Genomic DNA, 17,400 nt, shown 5'->3' with positions numbered 1-17,400 from the left:
ACACATGAAGCAAATACTTGGAACTACTTTCTTGAGTAAACCACTGGGCGGAATGACACAGTGCGCAGCTGAGACAGTGCCGTTGTTATTGCTTGTAGCCATTTGCGGTATCGTCAGCTGGACGCAGCAGAAGGTTTGAGGAAAGTTTACAAGCGTTTTTGTAAATCATGGTTTACACATGCATTGTAAAAGGTTGCAGCAACAAGCCGAAGACATGGAGCAAAGTGAAGTTTTACGTAGTTCCAACCAGTAATACGGACAGGATGAAACAATGGCTATTTGTGCTGGACATCGACCCCAACACGCCTGTGGAAACGGTCCGGAAAATGTTTGTTTACGCCAACTATTTTTTACCAGAGGACTACGCTGAAAGGATGGAGCGCAGAAGCTCAGGAATGGTTCAAACGCTTTTCTTGAAAGATATTGTCAAACCATCTGTCGGCATCACAAAACGAGCAGACGTGGTAAGTGATCGTTGTGTATTTTGCTCAGTAATCTCTCTGCTGTAACGTTACCTCCATGTTGAGTTACATTAGCCTACAACCCAAGCATGGTAAATAAGGCTAAAATGCAAATGTTGTGGTTATGTTATGGATAAGTGCTTGCCCAGAGCATATAGTGAAGTGACTGGCGTTACTTCTCATTGTTGGGAATAAACAGACTGCTAGGCAACATTTTATGTTGTTGTTCCTTCAGGAGTTGTGGTGATTTATGAGTGTGGAGTTAGCATGTTCTCCCCGTGTTACGGTGATTATTTTGAGACGTGCTCTATATATTTATATTGCACAGGTGTACCTAATAAAGTGGCCAGTAAGCCCCACATTTACACCACCGGCTCTGGGTCTCCCCTCAGCCCCTGGTTGCTCGACAGCCTCAACCTCTCTTCTTGCTCTCTCTTCTTCCAAAACCTGTAACTCTTCCTCTGTATATTCTGGCTTCTTCTCAACAAACTTGTTGTTTTGATGACGGGAGTAACTGCACTAAACATACGCTGTTTGAAATCACTCCGCCCAGCAAGTACTGTATGTCTCGAATGTAGTTCCGGCTCTGCATTTGGCTTCAAAACAACTCCGTCTCGTAATATTACATTATTATTTCATAGCGTGGTGAATGTGTAAGCTACAAGTTGTCCACAAGAGCGTTTTGGAGTCATTTGATGGTGTATTTGATTAGTTTTGAGGGAGAGAGGGACCTGTACCGTTCACCTCCATTTCAGCGGGCAGCTCTGCCCCACCAATCTCAGGACAGCACGCACTGACAATTAAAGGTAATGTACCTACTCATATGACTATAGGGGTTTCCGGCAATAGGCGAATTTGCCAAAATGTCTAACTATCCCTTTAAGTCTGGCTAGAGTTTTCCATGCCAACATTTTGTATTGGGTTGTGTCAAAAGGGTTCGGTATCATTTGGGGCTTTTTTTTGCCCAATACCGGGTGCCAAAACAATACTTTTAAAACTGTGCCGCTGCCTAAATGGTTCCTGAACCACTACTTAAAAAAAACAGCACAAAAATACTCAATGACATAAAACACGGCTGTTTTATTGCAAAGGCAAATCTTAACTTGAAACTTAACACTATCAATTCTTAATGTTCCAATGGGAGGCTAACTTCACTTGCTAACTTTGATGCTAACCCCCTTCACCTTAATCAGCAGATGGCAAATTAGACACAGGAACTTTGGTCTTGAGGAGTTGTAGTCTTACTCTATATGCGAGTTGGGTTTCCATCCAAATGTAGCGCAAATGTCCACCTAAGTTTCAGACAATCGCCTAAAGAAAATGCAAATTTTTGTGCTTTTCCATCCACTACCATGATGCAAATATTGGCAGTCGCTTCACCAAGATAATCAGAAGGTGGCTGTAATTTTCCAGACAGGAGAAAAGGGCACAACAAGATTATTAAATGAGCGCTAGTCCAGCCACCACTGGGAGATTTAAGAAGCAGCTGGCAGCGGTGAGCAGCTAACTCAAAGAAGAACAGTGACTGAAAGTGTCCACAAATAAGTGAAACATTGACTTCTGGGAGCTCCTTAATCTCCGAGCCATATGACAGGGAAGGTAAATGATTGTTGTTACTGGTAGAATCGTAAAATGTATTGTATGTCCGACAGGTGACGCAAAGTGACGCCCCAGCTGTGGTAATGTATCCTCAGAAGAATAAAGACCTCAAGGTGGAGGTGAAGGAGGAGCCGGTATGGGTCCCCATTAAATTCGAGACTCCCAAAGCCCCCCCAAAGAGACAAGCCAGCAGCTCCCGACGCAAACAGCGCCTGGTTCCCTCTCAGCACGAGGAGCCCATCCTCCTGTGCCTTGACAATACTTTCTTTGACTCTGGCGTAGCCTCTGACACCTCAACTTTCCAAGACTCGCGAGACACCGAGCCGGACGAGCCCCAGCAGGGGCAGCAAAGCCCCGATCGGGACTACTCCTTCAAGACTCCCATAAAAAGTAGCAGCCACCTGACCTCCTCCACGCCTAGTAAGCCTCCCTCTCAGGTCTTACCCGAGCCGTGGAAAGTGACCCCTGTGGGCAAAGAGAGCCAAAACGTACTGGACTTCAGCCCCTTTCGCACACCAGGCGGCCCCGCGGTCACGCGGCGGCATGACTACACCACCTTCAACTTCAACAGCACTCCCTTTGAAGAGTTGCCTCTGTTTAACTCCCCCAGAGAGCTGCTCACGTCCGCTCCCTCCAGAGTGACCGGACTGACAGACTCTCCCATCGAGTATCACAGAGGCAGCTGCTCCAATGAGCTGCTTCAGGCACCCGCTAACCTCTTGGTCACAGAGGGCCTGGCCCTGGATACAATGAACGTCAGCCTGAGTGAGATTCTCGTGAACATTAGCTTCACTGGTCTGGATGGTGAGGACTTGGATATGGCCAGTATCAGCTGGTCTGACGTCATCTCTCAGTTATAGTAGCCGGAGGGACAAAACGCATTTCATGTACAGGGACGTAGAAAGAAAAAAGATTCCCGCACACTGTTGCCAAACTTGCAAAGTATTTAATGGGACAAGGCAGCTACGTTTCGGTCATTACAACCTTCGTCAGGCAGAGTTCTGTACGGGGACGTGTCAAGTTTTCCAAAACACTATAGGAGAAAATGGGAATACTGAGGGGAACACTTTAATTTTAGTTTCCAGGTTGTCGTCCTTCACGTTAGACGTTCCTCTCCACCTACTTTCTGATTGGTTTCATCACTTATTAACAGCTTCTTTTCATCACTCTTATTTCTATCTGTAAAACTTGTTTGCTTTAATCATTTCTCCTGTCATAACTGTCCCTACTCTTGAAGGATTTGCAGGAGAAACATGTCTGTATGTATGTATATAAACACCAATGTATGTTGATTTGCACATTTTAATAAATAATTTAGCTTTGCATATGTAAATGAGAAGATAATATATTCCCTGATAAGCCAGCGAGACGCCTTGGCAGCCTCTTGGAAACAACTTGTAGATTGTGATGCAGGATTGTTAGCAATAAAAAAAAGGCAAAGTAATACACATAGCACTAACAGCAGTAGGATTGTGTCTGTACATTAATCGTAGAACCGTCTTCACCACTTCGAGATCCTGAGTGTTCATCATTAGTATGCCATCAGTGGGCACTTTGAAACAAGTGCAAATGTCCCTCTGCAGGAACAAACAGTTGCCACTGTCCTCTCTATTTCACACATCAAGTTCTTTAAGAAGTTCGTCTTTGTTCAAAATGACACATCAACAAATGTAACACTAAGCAAATTAATCACCCTCTACTCTCTGTTAAGGGTAACGTCTGTATTTTTCAACCTGGACTGCATTTTCCCATGACTTTGTGTCAGTTACTAATCAGAAAAACAATTTTTGAAATTGGTCCGGTATTGAGTGAGTCAGCTGCAGTGAAACAAGCTGTAGCATAATCACAGTGGGCAATTGAGCACCATCAATTTACATCCACTTAAAGTGTTTGTTTTTGCCACTGACAGGCTCAGATTATTACTTCAAGTGTCTGACAACATTATGGCATGGCTCCCTCTAGAGGTCGACCACTTTGTTACAGAGTAAGATCCTTTTGTATAACCAGAAACGAACCAGAGGCCTGTACTACGAAACCAGTTCAACTCACCCAGGACATCTTTTCGTTATCTGGCTTGACTCACCCTAACATTGACCGTCTGGATAATCAGTACCACAAACTTGTTCAGTTAACTCTATGTTTTCCTATCCAGCCACGGTGCGTTCATATGAAAGAGGCGGTAGTCTTAATTACAAAGGGACATCATCAGAATCATGAACCATGATGGTATGACTTACTGAAGATGCGTCTGCATCTATTGGGCAAGCGAAAGCGGTAGACGGTGACATAGTAAACTGGGACCCTGGTCAGAGTGAGAGCGAAGCTTTGCCCAGTGTTCCAGGGGTACGAGTACAGAGACAGGCCCACGATGAAGAAGCTAACCACTGTGAAGATGACTGCGATGGCCAGGGGCACCTTAGGGTCATCAAAAAGAGCAAAAACACAGTGCATTTTAGTGTACAGTTTATAATGGAGAACGCTGCACAGTTTGACACACTGACCTTGAAAGGTCTTGGGTGGAATTTTATTACGACATTTTTGATCAAAGCTAACACACATTGAGCATTAAAGTTCATTCTTGACCTTGGAAATAGTATTCTGACAAGAAAAAGAATTTTACCAGTAACAGCACAGCAGGCATGAAGAGCATGGTTCGCAAACGTCTGCAGAGACACAGGATTAGACCCACATTTATACACATAGTGCATATTTCTCATGGATTTCTTTTTAAATGCAATAAAGCACTAACCACAGCCACGGCATCAGACACCAGCAGCTCAGCCGGAGTCATCATCAGGCCTGGTTCTACGAGGGTGCATAAGCATGCATTGCACCCTTACTTTATGTGTCTGCATGCTCAGTTGAAAAGAGTGAAAAGACATTTTTTTTTTTTTTTTTTTGAATTGTCCGTATCAATAACCTGAAGAATTGCAGGTGTGTATAATCCAACAGAAACTAAGAGAAAACCAGGCATTCAATGACGCACTTGCACTGTATCATTCATCGGCCGGTGGTAAGCTAGAATTAAACAATTATAGAAAGACCAAACATTAAAATGACTTTTTTAATTTTGCAACAGCACACATTCAACATGGTCATTTTGCAGTTACTCACATTTGACATGGTTGTTCGTTCTTTGGTCCATGTCCCTCTCGAGGACATTCCACATAACTGGTGGAAAGGTGGATCCAGGGTGGATGTATGTGTTCGTCACGTAGGTGATGAACTCTTCCATTGCAGCGTAGTGTCTCACAAGACGTCTACAGCGTCTGCCATTGACAAGTGTTTTAAAGTTCACCTGAACCAGAGCAAGCGGTAGGTAACCCAGTGTCATGAGTTTGCAGATGACCTGAGCAAGAGTGCAGTCTTGGTTGTAGGGAACAGCCAATCTGAGCTCTTGGATCTTCCTCCACAGGGATTGGTTGAAATGAAAATAACAACCTCCAACCATGGCTTGAGGGAAGTCCGTTTCCAGTGCTGTCTTCAGGGAATTTTCAAAGTTGTAGACGACAAGTTGAGGGCGCCAATTGTGGTGGGTTACTCGTCGGATGGCCACTTTGACAGCTTGAAGTACTTGCCTGTCGTGTCCAATGGTTCTGTGCTCCATAAGCACATGAACAAGAGGCAGTACAAAGCCATGATGGTTTCCCAATATGGTAAAACACTGTCTGTATGGTCGAGGGCAACTCCTAAAGGTGGCATCCATGTAAGTTGTTCTGCATTGTTGCAGCAGGGTCAGATTCTCATTTGTTGCAAACACAGTATGCCCCAATCATTGTCAGCATGTAGCAAAAAAAAAGGTCTTCGGCCCATGTTTGGGCCCATGAGCCTGTGACCTCCACTTCATCCACAGTGGCTGGGATCTCTGGCATTGCCTCAGACCTGGCTCTCTGCATTGCTGCACAGATTGACTGAAACGCCGCTATTTGTTGTCTATCACCTCCTCCTTGGACTGCCTGACAATGTCGCACAAATTCTGCATTGTAAACTCGTCTCACTGGCACTGTTGGATCCTGCCTCACTTGAGCCGCCTGGGGGTGTGTATGGTCCTCCTTATGGAACCCAATCACTCTGATAACTGGATCGTCATCCTCTCCATGCAGCAGGTTTGTGTACACCTTTGCTCTGCAGTTCTGGCGCCAGCAACGCCAATGAATCTTTTCGCCTCTTGTTTCATGTCAGTGGAAACGGAAGTTCTGAACAACTAAAACCTTTCCTCCACGGTTTAATCTTCCATGAATAGCAGCCATTTGAGCAAACACTGTGGACCAATCAGCACCAATGGGGCATGGCCTCAAATCGTGATCAAAATATGAGGGGGCCGGTCCTGTTCGCTATAACTCTTCACCAAATGTCATGGAAATCTGTGTTGTAGTATTTATGCATTTGGTTTTTCAAACTGTCACAATAATAACATGCGCACAGAGAAAAAATCTTAGAAATGTGGGAACATTTTGAGAAAACTCGGAAGCACTTTATAGTAACCATCCATAATAAGTAGTTGGGAACTTATAAGCCCTCGCAAAAGCGAGCCATAAGAATAGTGCACAATGTGGGGTACTACAAACACACCAATGCATTGTTTCTAAAATCAAGGGCATTGAAGTTCAAAGACCTGGTTGACTGCAAAATTGTACAAATTTTGTATAAAGCAAGGCAGAATTTACTTCCAGGAAATATTCAAAAAATGTTTGGGGTTAGAGATGGAGGGTACAACCTAAGAGGGAGAAGGAACTTAAAACAACCAAGTTTTCGTACCACATTGAAAAGTATGTGAATCAGTCTATGGAGTAAAACTGTGGAATAGTTTACCAGTGGATATTAAGTACTTAGTTATATTCCTAATTTTAAATGTTTTAAACCCCCCAAATCACCACATTTAAAGACCTTAAATATGTTAGGTATAAAGAAAGATGACAAACTTATTTACAAGAACATATTTATTTGCATTTTTTGGCAATCAGAAGAATATATGTTCCTGTTAAAATAGAGCATCCTCCGTGAAATAAAATTAATTCAGCATTACAAAAGATGACTCCAACAACACGGGATTTACTCTTACAGTACTTGCAACAGATAAGACTTGAATTAATTCAGCTCTCCATCCATCAGTTTGTAAAAATAACACCTGTACTTGCACCTGTATTTGTGTAATGACAGAAAGTGTACTCTCATGACTGTACAGTGTGTTGTTATGGCTCCGTTGTTAATGCAGCACTTCAAACCACACAGCAATAGCAGCCGAAACATGTGTCTAGATTCTTGTGTGTGTAATATTTGCACAATAGTAAGACAGATGTGGGGTTTAAGGCTAGAGCTGACATTGATAGATAATTGTTTTATTTTACTGGCTCAAGAACAACATTTAATGTTTTCTCAGAGTTGTATTCTTTGAAGCAAAACTTAAAATCAAAAACTAAATCCACGCCATCACGGGAGAACTGAAATTAGCATTTTGTAAATGTTAGCAGCTTGGTAAGGCAGGGTGACAACACTGAAACTCATCCCACAACACACTGGAATGATCTCTGGTTTTAGACATCTGGTGTAAAAATAGATCATGGTCAGAGAGGAACCTTAAATCAAAACTGACCCTATTTATTGGTCAAATATACTTCACCAACTACAGCTTTTAAGCTATAGAACAAAAAAATGTACAACTGGACTGTGAAAGTGCTTTGGATCTGTTTTTCTTTTTGTTAACTCAGGAGTCAAGACAATTCGAGATAGACTTCCTGTTTGCACAAGCCTCAGTTCCTGGTTTACTCCCTGCTGCGGGGGCCATGTGGCGGTGGAGCTCCTTCCACAGGAGCTGAGCTGGGAACGGACAGCAGCTGGCCGGCGTGTATGCGTTCGTTGACGCGCAACTGACACCCATCCTGCAGCATGCGAAGAGCTATCCTGGCGATGTTGCGTGAATCGTCCAGCCCAGAGTGAGGACGACCTTCGTACTTAAGACCCATCTTCTCCAACATGGTGCTCAGCTTCGTCTGTGTGCGGGGCACCTGGGGGACGAAAACAGCTGGTTAGTGGTTGCTGTTGTTTCTAATTGGGCCTAAAGTAATTTAAAAACCATTAAGATCCTCAAAGGGACAGTTCACCACAAAAAAATATTTCTCCTCTTACCTGTTTTTGTTCACAAAACCGGTTATTGAAGTGAGGTAGGGAGGGCGAACAGAAACACATCAAACTCCATCATATTTGTAAAACTAGAAAAGCACTCAGAGAGTGCAGACCTCCGCCAAGTACGTGATATTCCCTCCCCCTCTGCATCAGATTTTGCAGCCTGCATCACAATTAGGTTATTTGCATCACTATCATTATTAGGTTATATATGCCTTCACCATGGAGACACTGTGATGTATTTATTTCGTTTTTATTTTGTACCAACACAGAATATAATGTTTTTTTGTATTTTTCACTTTCTTTTTTCCCAACACAGAACATTAATTTCAACTTTAGAATTACAACATTTAGCAAGTAGAACAAGACGTGCTGTCCGGCCACCAGATGGCGCTATTTTCACCATCTTTAGAAACTGGAATTGCTGCTGAGGCTGTCAGACCATAGACTTTATTATTTTATCCAGTTTGCTTCAACCAATCACCACTAAAATTGTATCATCCATTCCTTGCCCTATTATCCACCTTTCCTGAAAATTTCATCAAACTCCGTTAATAACTTTTTGAGTTATTTTGCAGACAAACAGACCAACGCCGGCGAAGACATAACCTCCTTGGCGGAGGTAAAAATGATTGATTTTTGGCTTAGTGCTAGCGCCCTATCATGTAAGCGCTTGTTTTTGCCACTGACAGGTTCAGCTTGTTTTTTTTATGGTGATATAATTAGTTACTAGTGTCTGGTTGCTTTGGTGATGGCGATTTCTGGAAAGTTACTGGTAAAACAAAAAGCTCTATCTCTGTATGGATCCTTTCCATAACAATCTGAGCCTGTCAGTAGCAAAAACAAGAACCTGTAGTGGATGTAAATTGACAATCCAAACATGCCCCTGGTGTTAACATTGCAGGCTGTTTTGTGGTGCTCTGGCTACCACACCAAAAATTTGTTCCCATTTGTCACTTCAACACAAAGACATGGGAAAAAGGGTCCAGATTGAAAAATACCAAAGTTACCCTTTTAATGGAATGAAAAAGATCATATGGAATGTTTTTGACCTTCCATGTTGACAAATATTTGTTGCTGTCATCATACAGTTTCTGTATTAAAACATTAAAAGGGATAGTTTGGATTTTTTGAAGTGGGGACGCATGAGGTACTTATCCATGGTCAGTGTATTACCTACAGTAAATGGTGGTCAGCGTGACCCAGTTTGAATAAGCAGACAGGAGTAAAGTGCAAAACACACCGCTGCCATACGCCGCGTGTCAAAACGCCTGCCTCCATTATATTCTACGAACAAACCCACACTGGCGCCGGCCAACGCTGTGAGAAAAGCTTTTTATGTACGTCTCGGCCACGGTAGTATCAACTCAAGGGATGCTTAATGTTAGTAAGTTTTTCAAATTTTTAATAAGACGATTTTGATAAGAAACTCACCCGTGAAATCCAAGTTGTTGTTGCCTCAAAGTTTTTCCTCTTCTTCCGTTACTAGCAGTTGGCAAGTAACAAATTACAGTACAGCCACCTAGCGGGCCGGGGTGGGAAATACACTCGACGGTGCCGCTGCCAATGTGTGTTGGGGGGCGGCACTTGACGGCCACAGCGCAGCGCTGGCGGCAGTGTGTGTTGCACTTAACACCACAGAAGCTAAGCAATGAAAATTCATCAATTTAAATGAATACTGTATTTTAAATATTTTTACTACTTGCTGTCAGACAGCCCCTTTCCGATGGGGAACTGAAGCCGTTATATTGCTGTCTTGAAAACCACCAAGCTCCTTTGACAAAAACAGTAATTTTACCTGGCTGAACATAAAACTGCTGGTCTACTGCCGCCTCGATCAGTTAGTTAGTTTGTGTTATTGTGTGACATCATTGTCTTAAATGGTTAGTTCAGATTCACCAAAGTCACACAGTAACAAACAAACTAACCGATCAAAGCAGCGGTGCACCAGCAGCTCCTGTGTTCAGTGAGGTAAAATGACTGTTTTTGTCAAAGGAGATTGGTGGCTTTGAAGAGCGCACAGATCACAGCCTCAGTTCCCCGTTAAAAAACGGCTGCCTGATGGCTAGGTGGTGAAAATATTCTTGATACAGAGTACACTTAAACTGATAATGTTGTTTATAGGTGGCTAACACACATTTTGCTGCTGCCCCTGTCCACAGCAATGTATCACTTAGCTTCTGTGTCCGTACTCCTGCCTGCTTCTCCAAACTGGGGGTGTGCCAACCAACATCTACTGTAGGTAAAAATGAATCTCATAGAAGCCCACTTCAAAAATTCAAAACTATCCCATAAACCAGAATGTGCTTGTGTTCCTCTTTGTTTCTTTACAAACTATTTTCTTCTGTATAGCATTGTATTTGTCCATGACTGAGGAGTCTGTCTGTTTTTATGGGTATGTCTATATGCTGAGCTGTCATTGTAAATAAGGATATTCTAAGAAAGATGTTTACAGTCCTCTATCTTAACAACTATTAAACACACACACCTTGTAGAAGTTCCCGTATGATTTCCTGATGTTTATCCACTTCTTTGCAAAGTGAGGATATCTAATCCGGCTGATGCGGCATTGGATGTTCAGGAACTTGCTCATATCCCAGGCCCTGAAGATGACGCAGATAAAAAATTAAGATTTCACATTATTGACAAAAAAGGAGGACATTTAAGTTCAGATTCTGTAGTGTTACTGAATTCAAGCATACCCGTCAGTTAGGATGGCGTATTTATACTTTGTCCCGAGCTCCCTCTCCTGAAGCCAAGCGACGGCCCGCTGAAGGACTCCTGGAAACGTGTCTGCTTCATCCACCATTTTCTGATCAACAACACACTATTTTATTCATGTACACAAAGACAATGACACTGTCAAAGAAGACACGAATATAAACTGAGCTGAACCAACCTGTGTTATTCCTGTTAACTTCACACAGAAGTCTGACAGCTGTGGGTTTAACTCTGGTTTCACATATTCCTGAAATGAGTCCACCTGCAGAATAAATGACATAACATATTGATGAATACAAAACTCACTCTGATGATCAAAACCTGAACATCCCAAACTCAACTTACGATTTCTAAGGTGTGTGTGTTGACGAGAACCATGGGGAACTCAATGATTTCATGATGGAAGTCTGCAGGATTATCCTCTTCACACGTTGCCTCAAAGTCCACCACACAGATGTAGTCGTAGTAGGTGTCAGTGGGTCCTCCCTCTGCGGCAGACTGCATCAGCTTCTGCTTCTTATAGTGGCTCTTCAACCTCTTCTTCATCACATCCTTTACACCTCTGCACACACACAAAGAGAAAAGAGAGGAGGTTCAGGACACACTGTTATATGTTGTGAGGTTCAGTAGCTTTAAATACTGGAGGCAGAAAAGTTTAGGAACTGAGATTTTCACATTTGAATTACATTTTTGTGTTCAGTCTGATTCTTAATTTGCATTGGAATGCATTGTCAGCTTCTCATCTTCAAACTATTTTACTACCTGTAGATCCTTTTTAACTGTACTACCACATACTGTATGTTAATAGGTTCAACTTTTATTACATTATACACTATATTTCTATATGAATACGGACAAACATTGGTACATACACCGTATCATAACGTAATGTTACACATCAGTCTGGTGTAGGGTTGCAAAGGGTCAGGAAATTAACAGTAATTTAACACAATGTAAAGCCTGGGAATTTTTGCACAATTTCAATATAAATAGTGAACCTTTTAATAAGGAAAAGATCCTAATATTATCCTCCTGAGACCCTGTGTCCTCATATGAGGACAGCACATTTGGGGTTTACTGCATCTTTACTTCATTCTACTAAACTCAGACCTGTTGTCCTTGTTCGTGGACACTTTTTTGTGCCATCTAGTGGTAGTAAGAGCTAATCCATGTAAAAAACAAGATTGCAGCCATCTCTGCCAAGTCAGACTGCAGCTGATCCCGACAGGAAAGTACACAAGGTCCAAAACCTGATCACATTTTATGGCTGAGACTTGTTTATTGAAGACTAATAAAGTTTATAGTTTGATATGACAACAAATTCGACCAATTAAAGCAACAGTAACAAGATACGATGCTGTTATTTTGGAAGTACTCGTTTGAGGACATTGGGACTTTATTATCATTGACTATGTTTCTTTTTCTATACTTAACGGGTCCTACTGATCCCAAATAGCTAGGAGAAATTAAAAATGCATAACAAACAAAAGTTAAGGTCTCAGGAGGATATAAAAAATGCACGGTACTGGCGAAGATCAAAAAACCGAACACTGGCATGGGTCTATTTGGAAAGAATTAGGTTGATTCACACAAGTGGAATTAACACAAGTGACAAAATAGACATTATTTAACACTTTATTTTAAGTTGTAAACATCTTTTAAACAAAAGGTTATGGCATCTGTTACCCCCAATTTCCACCAGATGTGTGTTGGTTGCTTCTGCGCTCCGGCACGGCAGTTGAGCCGATTGGATTCAGTTCTAGTCAATGTGTGTGTTTTCACCGGCTGCGCTGCGTTCCGGCTCCGTCTCAGCTGCGGCACTCCGGAGCTCTCCGCAACAGATACGCAGGACCTCTATTTTTGCCAGGCACCGGAGCACAACGCAGCAATTCAGCACAGAGCAGATCGTTGCGGATCATATTTCCCTGCATTACACCTTGAAAACTACATAATGGGCAGAGGCAGGCCTGAAGTCAACAGGTCAGAGGTTTTCAGACGGCATTTCACCCCGTTGACACCATGGATGAGGAGATGTTAATCATGGAGGTGCACCGAGATGTCTTCCGGAGCTGCACCGCTCTGCACAGCAAACGCAGCCGGTGGGTGTTGACGGACGGCGGAGCACGCAGCGGATAACCAGCGCTGCCGTTCCGCATCGGACACGCATCCAGTGACAGTCTCTTCCTCTTGTCTATCGCTCATCTTCTGCTTGGTGTGTGCTGCGTGACAGACTGCATGTGCATAGGGAGAGGGGCTGACTGAGAGCGCAGAGCAAGGAGCTGCTTCAGATATGCTTTTCTGAAGCAAGAGAAAAGTTGACATGTTCTTTAAAAAAAAGAAAAAAAAGAAAAAGAAAACATCGCACGTCCTGCGATGTGACTATCGCACATGCGCACATCACGGTTTTATATTTTTGGTTTTATATACCTCTTATTCATTATATTTATATATCTGTACTTATTTCTATCCTCGTGCTGTTGCAACAACTGAATTTCCCGTCTGAAGATCAATTAAGGCTTATCTTATCTTTACCCTATTGTGATCACCATTACCTCGTGTCCAGCTGCAGCTCTGCTAACTTGGTCCGAAGCTCCTCCTTGGACATGCGGTTGATGTGTCCGTTAGCCAGAGCGATCTCTTTGTACACGGGATGACTGAAGTCGTTGTTGGACTGAGACGTGGACACCTGAGGTGCAGATTCTCCAGCGGGATATATCCTGCTGCAAGGCTTTGCCTAAAGAGGAATTACATCAGTCAGTATGTGTCACAGAAACATCACATACAGAGCATTAAACAAGCTGTAGGTCTATTTTGTTTATCATAAGGGAGTAAAGTCCAAAAAGTGTCAGTTGATCATCTGTAAAGGTCCACAGGTCACAAAGGTCACTCAATATCTTTCGAAATTAGAAAACTGAAAAACTGAACTGAACGAAAAACATTCTTCGGAAAGAATTACGCCAAGATAGGCTATCAGAAAATCTTCAATGTTCTTTAGCAAAGTTTCTAAAAGTCTCTTGTTGAGGTATGAAAGCCATTCTTCTCTCATTCCCTTTTGTAGTGTTTTGATGATGGTGGTAAATGTTTTTCTCTTACTTCGTATATCTGTATTCTGACCAAAGAAAGACTACTTCATAATAAATAATCTTCTTTTAAATCACACATTTATGTTCTGTTGTATTATACTATGATTATTCATTATATATACATGCAACTATTTGTAACACCAGAGTTACTTTTACTTATGATTTATCTTCAGTTGCTCTGGTATAGTTTCTATTTTGGCTTTATATGCCTCTTATTCACTTTTTTTTTAAAACTCCTCTGTATATTTGTTTACTTATTTATATTATTGTGCTGCTGCAGCAACCAAATTTCCCTTGTAGGGATCAATTAAGGTTTGTCTCATCTTATGATCCCTCAGCGTGAATGAATAATTATCATTTTCAACCATTTTGTATCTGAATTATTTTAATCCCCCACTTTTTCTTTTATGTCCAATGCAGGGGAGGGGAAAATGGTGTTCCTGTGCTATATGCATTCATTCTTTTATTGACTGACTGCTTTATTCCCAAACAAAATCAATCAATCAATCAGAGAACAATTAAACTTAAAGAAAAAAAAGGGAGAAAATGGGACATTTAAGTTTCTGTGCAGGTGATAATAGAATATTAAAACATGCTAAGACATGGGTGGAATGTAACACAGTACCATTACATTTTCTGTACTTAAATACAATTTTAAGGAACATGTACATGAAAGAAAAGGGTAGCAGGAGCATTACTGGTGTCCCTAAAACCAACAGTGCTCATGGAAAGGAACGCATAAAACAAACAAGAGGAAAACTTACTGCCACAAAAAAAGGCATAAATACTTCAGGTCAAAGTACTCAAGATAGCTTGAAAAATATGAAAGGCCTTTATTTCAACAGGCTAGGAACATTAATAATACACTGTGTGTGTGTGTGTGTGTGTGTGTGTGTGTGTGTGTGTGTGTGTGTGTGTGACTACACCCTGAGGATTGTATTTTTTGTGTTGGTGTATTTAATGTTTCTAGCGCTTTGAAAATAAGGTGTTTTATATTTTTCAAACCATTCCGAGTGCCTAGACCTGGATTATTTGAAGTATTGTACACGACTGAAGTATTTCCATTATATGCTCCTATACTTCTGCTTCACTTCATCTAAAGAGTAAATAATGTAGTATTTACTTCACTATATTTATTTGACACATTTAATTACTGGTTTGTAGATGTAAATTAATATTAAAATATTATCCAACATATCAACAAATTAAATAAGATGTATTTCTATAGATTAAGCTACCCAGCACTATATAAAAATATTTCAATTTAGCTCCACGTTAACTAACTGCAACAATAATGATGCTTACATATGAATACATCAACATTTATAAACAAGTACTGTATTTTACATGTACAGTTCAATTAAAATCTACAGCTTTCAGTTATAAAAACACTACAACTTGTTGTAAACATGGAAATACAATGAGGATACACTGCTGCTCATGCTTGTGTACTTTTACTTAAGATTTTAAAAGTAGGACTTTACTTGTAACAGAGTGATTCTACACTATTGTATTGCTGCGTTTAACATTTTTTTGAGTAAGTTTTTCACCACTGCAAAAATACCATTGTGACCTTTTAACGCCCAAATTTAGAAAATGGCTGCTCTAATATCTGGATCACACTAACACGTTAATGTAGGATTAGCTTTAATTTAGCATTTAGCGTTTAAATTGTAGCTGTATTAAATGTAACTGTGAACCAAGCACTTGTTCATAATTAACCTGTGTGTTGTTACTGGATCTTTGCACATTAGAAACTCAGCGTTCAATTGTTTGCATTTCAGTGACACCATCAGAGCATTATCATGATGCTAACGTTAGCTCGCTGCTAACACCAACCTTTTCGTCTTCTCTTGTGCTTGACATCTTCACATTGACGTCCTCGGCGTGAATGTTCTCCTTGTGCTCATCCATTTAAAGTGGAAGAAACTACTCGGCGATTAAAAAACTATAATCTAACGTGGATTCGTGAAAATAACGTTTCAATATAACGGTTTAGCCGCACATGCTAACATTAGCTAACAGGACAGCAAACATTCCGGTGTCACTTCTTCACGGTCCTCCACTTTAAAGCCGCTCAGTACAACGTTGATTCATTCAGTTATTATTAAAACAGACGTCGAAGTTAATCGATATTGGCACATTTAATCGATAAGGTTATTATTTCTGCGCCAGGTGCAGGTATAGACGTGTGAGAGACCTCCGCAGCAACATTAAACTTTTTTTTAAGGTGAACGGTTATGACGACTTCCGGTTTGCGCCAAAACAGAGTGACGCGCACTCACTGCCGCCATCTTGTGTTGCGGATGATACAAACAACTACGGAATATGTTTTTGACACATCTTTTCTAAAATAATAATAATAATAATAACAATAATAATAATAATAACAACATAATATAGAAGCTTAATATAAATAACTAATTGTACTTTATTATTTTAATATTTTTTAGGGATTAACATCAATATCCATACCTGCAGATTATCTAATAGACACCATAACTTTTATTTATGTATTTTGATGAGTTCTTTCTCAAATTTATTTCAAAGATGTTAAGAAAAAAAAAAACATGTCAAATTGTGGCTGATGTTTGTTTATTTATTATATTATTGGCCTCTACATTATACACTGTAGTGTCTTGCCTGTTTTTAAAGTGTTTATTTTTTCCTTTCTTTGTAATTTTCATTTATTTATATTCATTTTGCATCACTAAATAAAGCCGTTGTTCTCACCAAGGGGTCCGGGGATCCCCAGGGATCCTTGGGGGAGTTCTAGGGGGTAATAATCAAATGAGTTACATGCTGATCTGTGATTAAATTGTGCATTTATTCTCATGTAAATCTAGATTTGGAGACAAAAATTCCAAAATGTTCATGTGTATATCGCCTTGTATTTCAGTCGGTCAGCTCCAGTTGTTTCTAAACATGCTATATAAATACTTAATTTGATTTTGCAGAGCTGAAATTAGACATAACATCTTTAGTAATGCAGGAACTATTTGTTTGGTTAATGGTGGGTTATTGATGTTATCTATAAAAATAACCTGTCCACTTACATTATAACATACAGGTGTACAATATAAAATTTGTGTAATGTATAAAATTATATGTTAATCAGACTGAATGTAAAACCTTTGAACATCATACATAAAGATATATCTAACATGATTTTTTAAATGTTTACTGTTGTTTTTATCTTACTAGTGTTTATTATAATCACAGTTGTTTTCTTTACATCTCAAATTCGTATCTATAAATAACCTTTTTTGAACATTAAGATGTTGGACACAGTTGATGTGTAATTTCCTGTCTGACAGCTAGGTGTCAGTCTCCTCTAAGTTTTATTCCCTGCCATGCATGAACACATACAGTGGATTATAATGTACACAGGCCTTAAGTCAGTGTTCTTGACA

The 17,400-nt window shown here is 40.6% G+C and overlaps 4 protein-coding genes across 5 annotated transcripts in view; 2 read left to right on the top strand and 2 right to left on the bottom strand.

Annotated features, from left to right (window-relative positions):
• The window catches only part of LOC126385267 (forkhead box protein M1-like), a 7,179-nt gene extending 4,131 nt beyond the window's left edge, over window positions 1–3,048 (top strand). Inside the window, exon 5 of the mRNA XM_050036877.1 lies at window positions 2,114–3,048. Coding sequence (XP_049892834.1) covers window positions 2,114–2,920 — 807 coding nt within the window. The 3' untranslated portion in view covers window positions 2,921–3,048. The remainder of the gene's footprint in view (window positions 1–2,113) is intronic.
• The window catches only part of dclre1c (DNA cross-link repair 1C, PSO2 homolog (S. cerevisiae)), a 123,037-nt gene that overhangs the window by 78,853 nt on the left and 26,784 nt on the right, over window positions 1–17,400 (top strand). The gene's annotated exons all lie outside the window — the stretch shown is intronic.
• On the bottom strand, window positions 4,126–6,071 carry LOC126385240 (uncharacterized). The gene is made up of 3 exons (XM_050036849.1): window positions 5,175–6,071; window positions 4,681–4,723; window positions 4,126–4,475 (listed from the first exon to the last, which is right to left on the bottom strand). The coding sequence occupies exons 1-3, from the start codon at window positions 5,764–5,766 to the stop codon at window positions 4,367–4,369; spliced, it is 744 nt and encodes a 247-aa protein (XP_049892806.1). The 5' UTR covers window positions 5,767–6,071; the 3' UTR covers window positions 4,126–4,366.
• On the bottom strand, window positions 6,983–16,226 carry eri1 (exoribonuclease 1). Its single transcript, XM_050036846.1, has 7 exons — window positions 15,827–16,226; window positions 13,457–13,638; window positions 11,250–11,466; window positions 11,083–11,166; window positions 10,886–10,995; window positions 10,672–10,786; window positions 6,983–8,065 (listed from the first exon to the last, which is right to left on the bottom strand). The coding sequence occupies exons 1-7, from the start codon at window positions 15,899–15,901 to the stop codon at window positions 7,823–7,825; spliced, it is 1,026 nt and encodes a 341-aa protein (XP_049892803.1). The 5' UTR covers window positions 15,902–16,226; the 3' UTR covers window positions 6,983–7,822.

Source organism: Epinephelus moara, chromosome 23 (genome assembly GCF_006386435.1).
Source record: "Epinephelus moara isolate mb chromosome 23, YSFRI_EMoa_1.0, whole genome shotgun sequence".
Lineage (NCBI taxonomy): Eukaryota > Metazoa > Chordata > Actinopteri > Perciformes > Serranidae > Epinephelus > Epinephelus moara.
The sequence above is the reverse complement of the archived record's forward strand: the minus strand, read 5'-3'. Positions and strand labels throughout refer to the sequence as shown.

Coding starts and splice junctions, on each gene's coding strand:
- LOC126385240 (XM_050036849.1), bottom strand. CDS start 5,766: ATGGATGCCACCTTTAGGAGTTGCCCTCGACCATACAGACAGTGTTTT. Junction 4,724..5,174: donor AACGAACAACCATGTCAAAT/GTGAGTAACTGC, acceptor GTGTCTCTGCAG/ACGTTTGCGAACCATGCTCT. Junction 4,476..4,680: donor TGCCTGCTGTGCTGTTACTG/GTAAAATTCTTT, acceptor GATGACCCTAAG/GTGCCCCTGGCCATCGCAGT.
- eri1 (XM_050036846.1), bottom strand. CDS start 15,901: ATGGATGAGCACAAGGAGAACATTCACGCCGAGGACGTCAATGTGAAG. Junction 11,467..13,456: donor GAGCTGCAGCTGGACACGAG/GTAATGGTGATC, acceptor GTGTGTGTGCAG/AGGTGTAAAGGATGTGATGA. Junction 10,996..11,082: donor AGTTAACAGGAATAACACAG/GTTGGTTCAGCT, acceptor GTTGTTGATCAG/AAAATGGTGGATGAAGCAGA.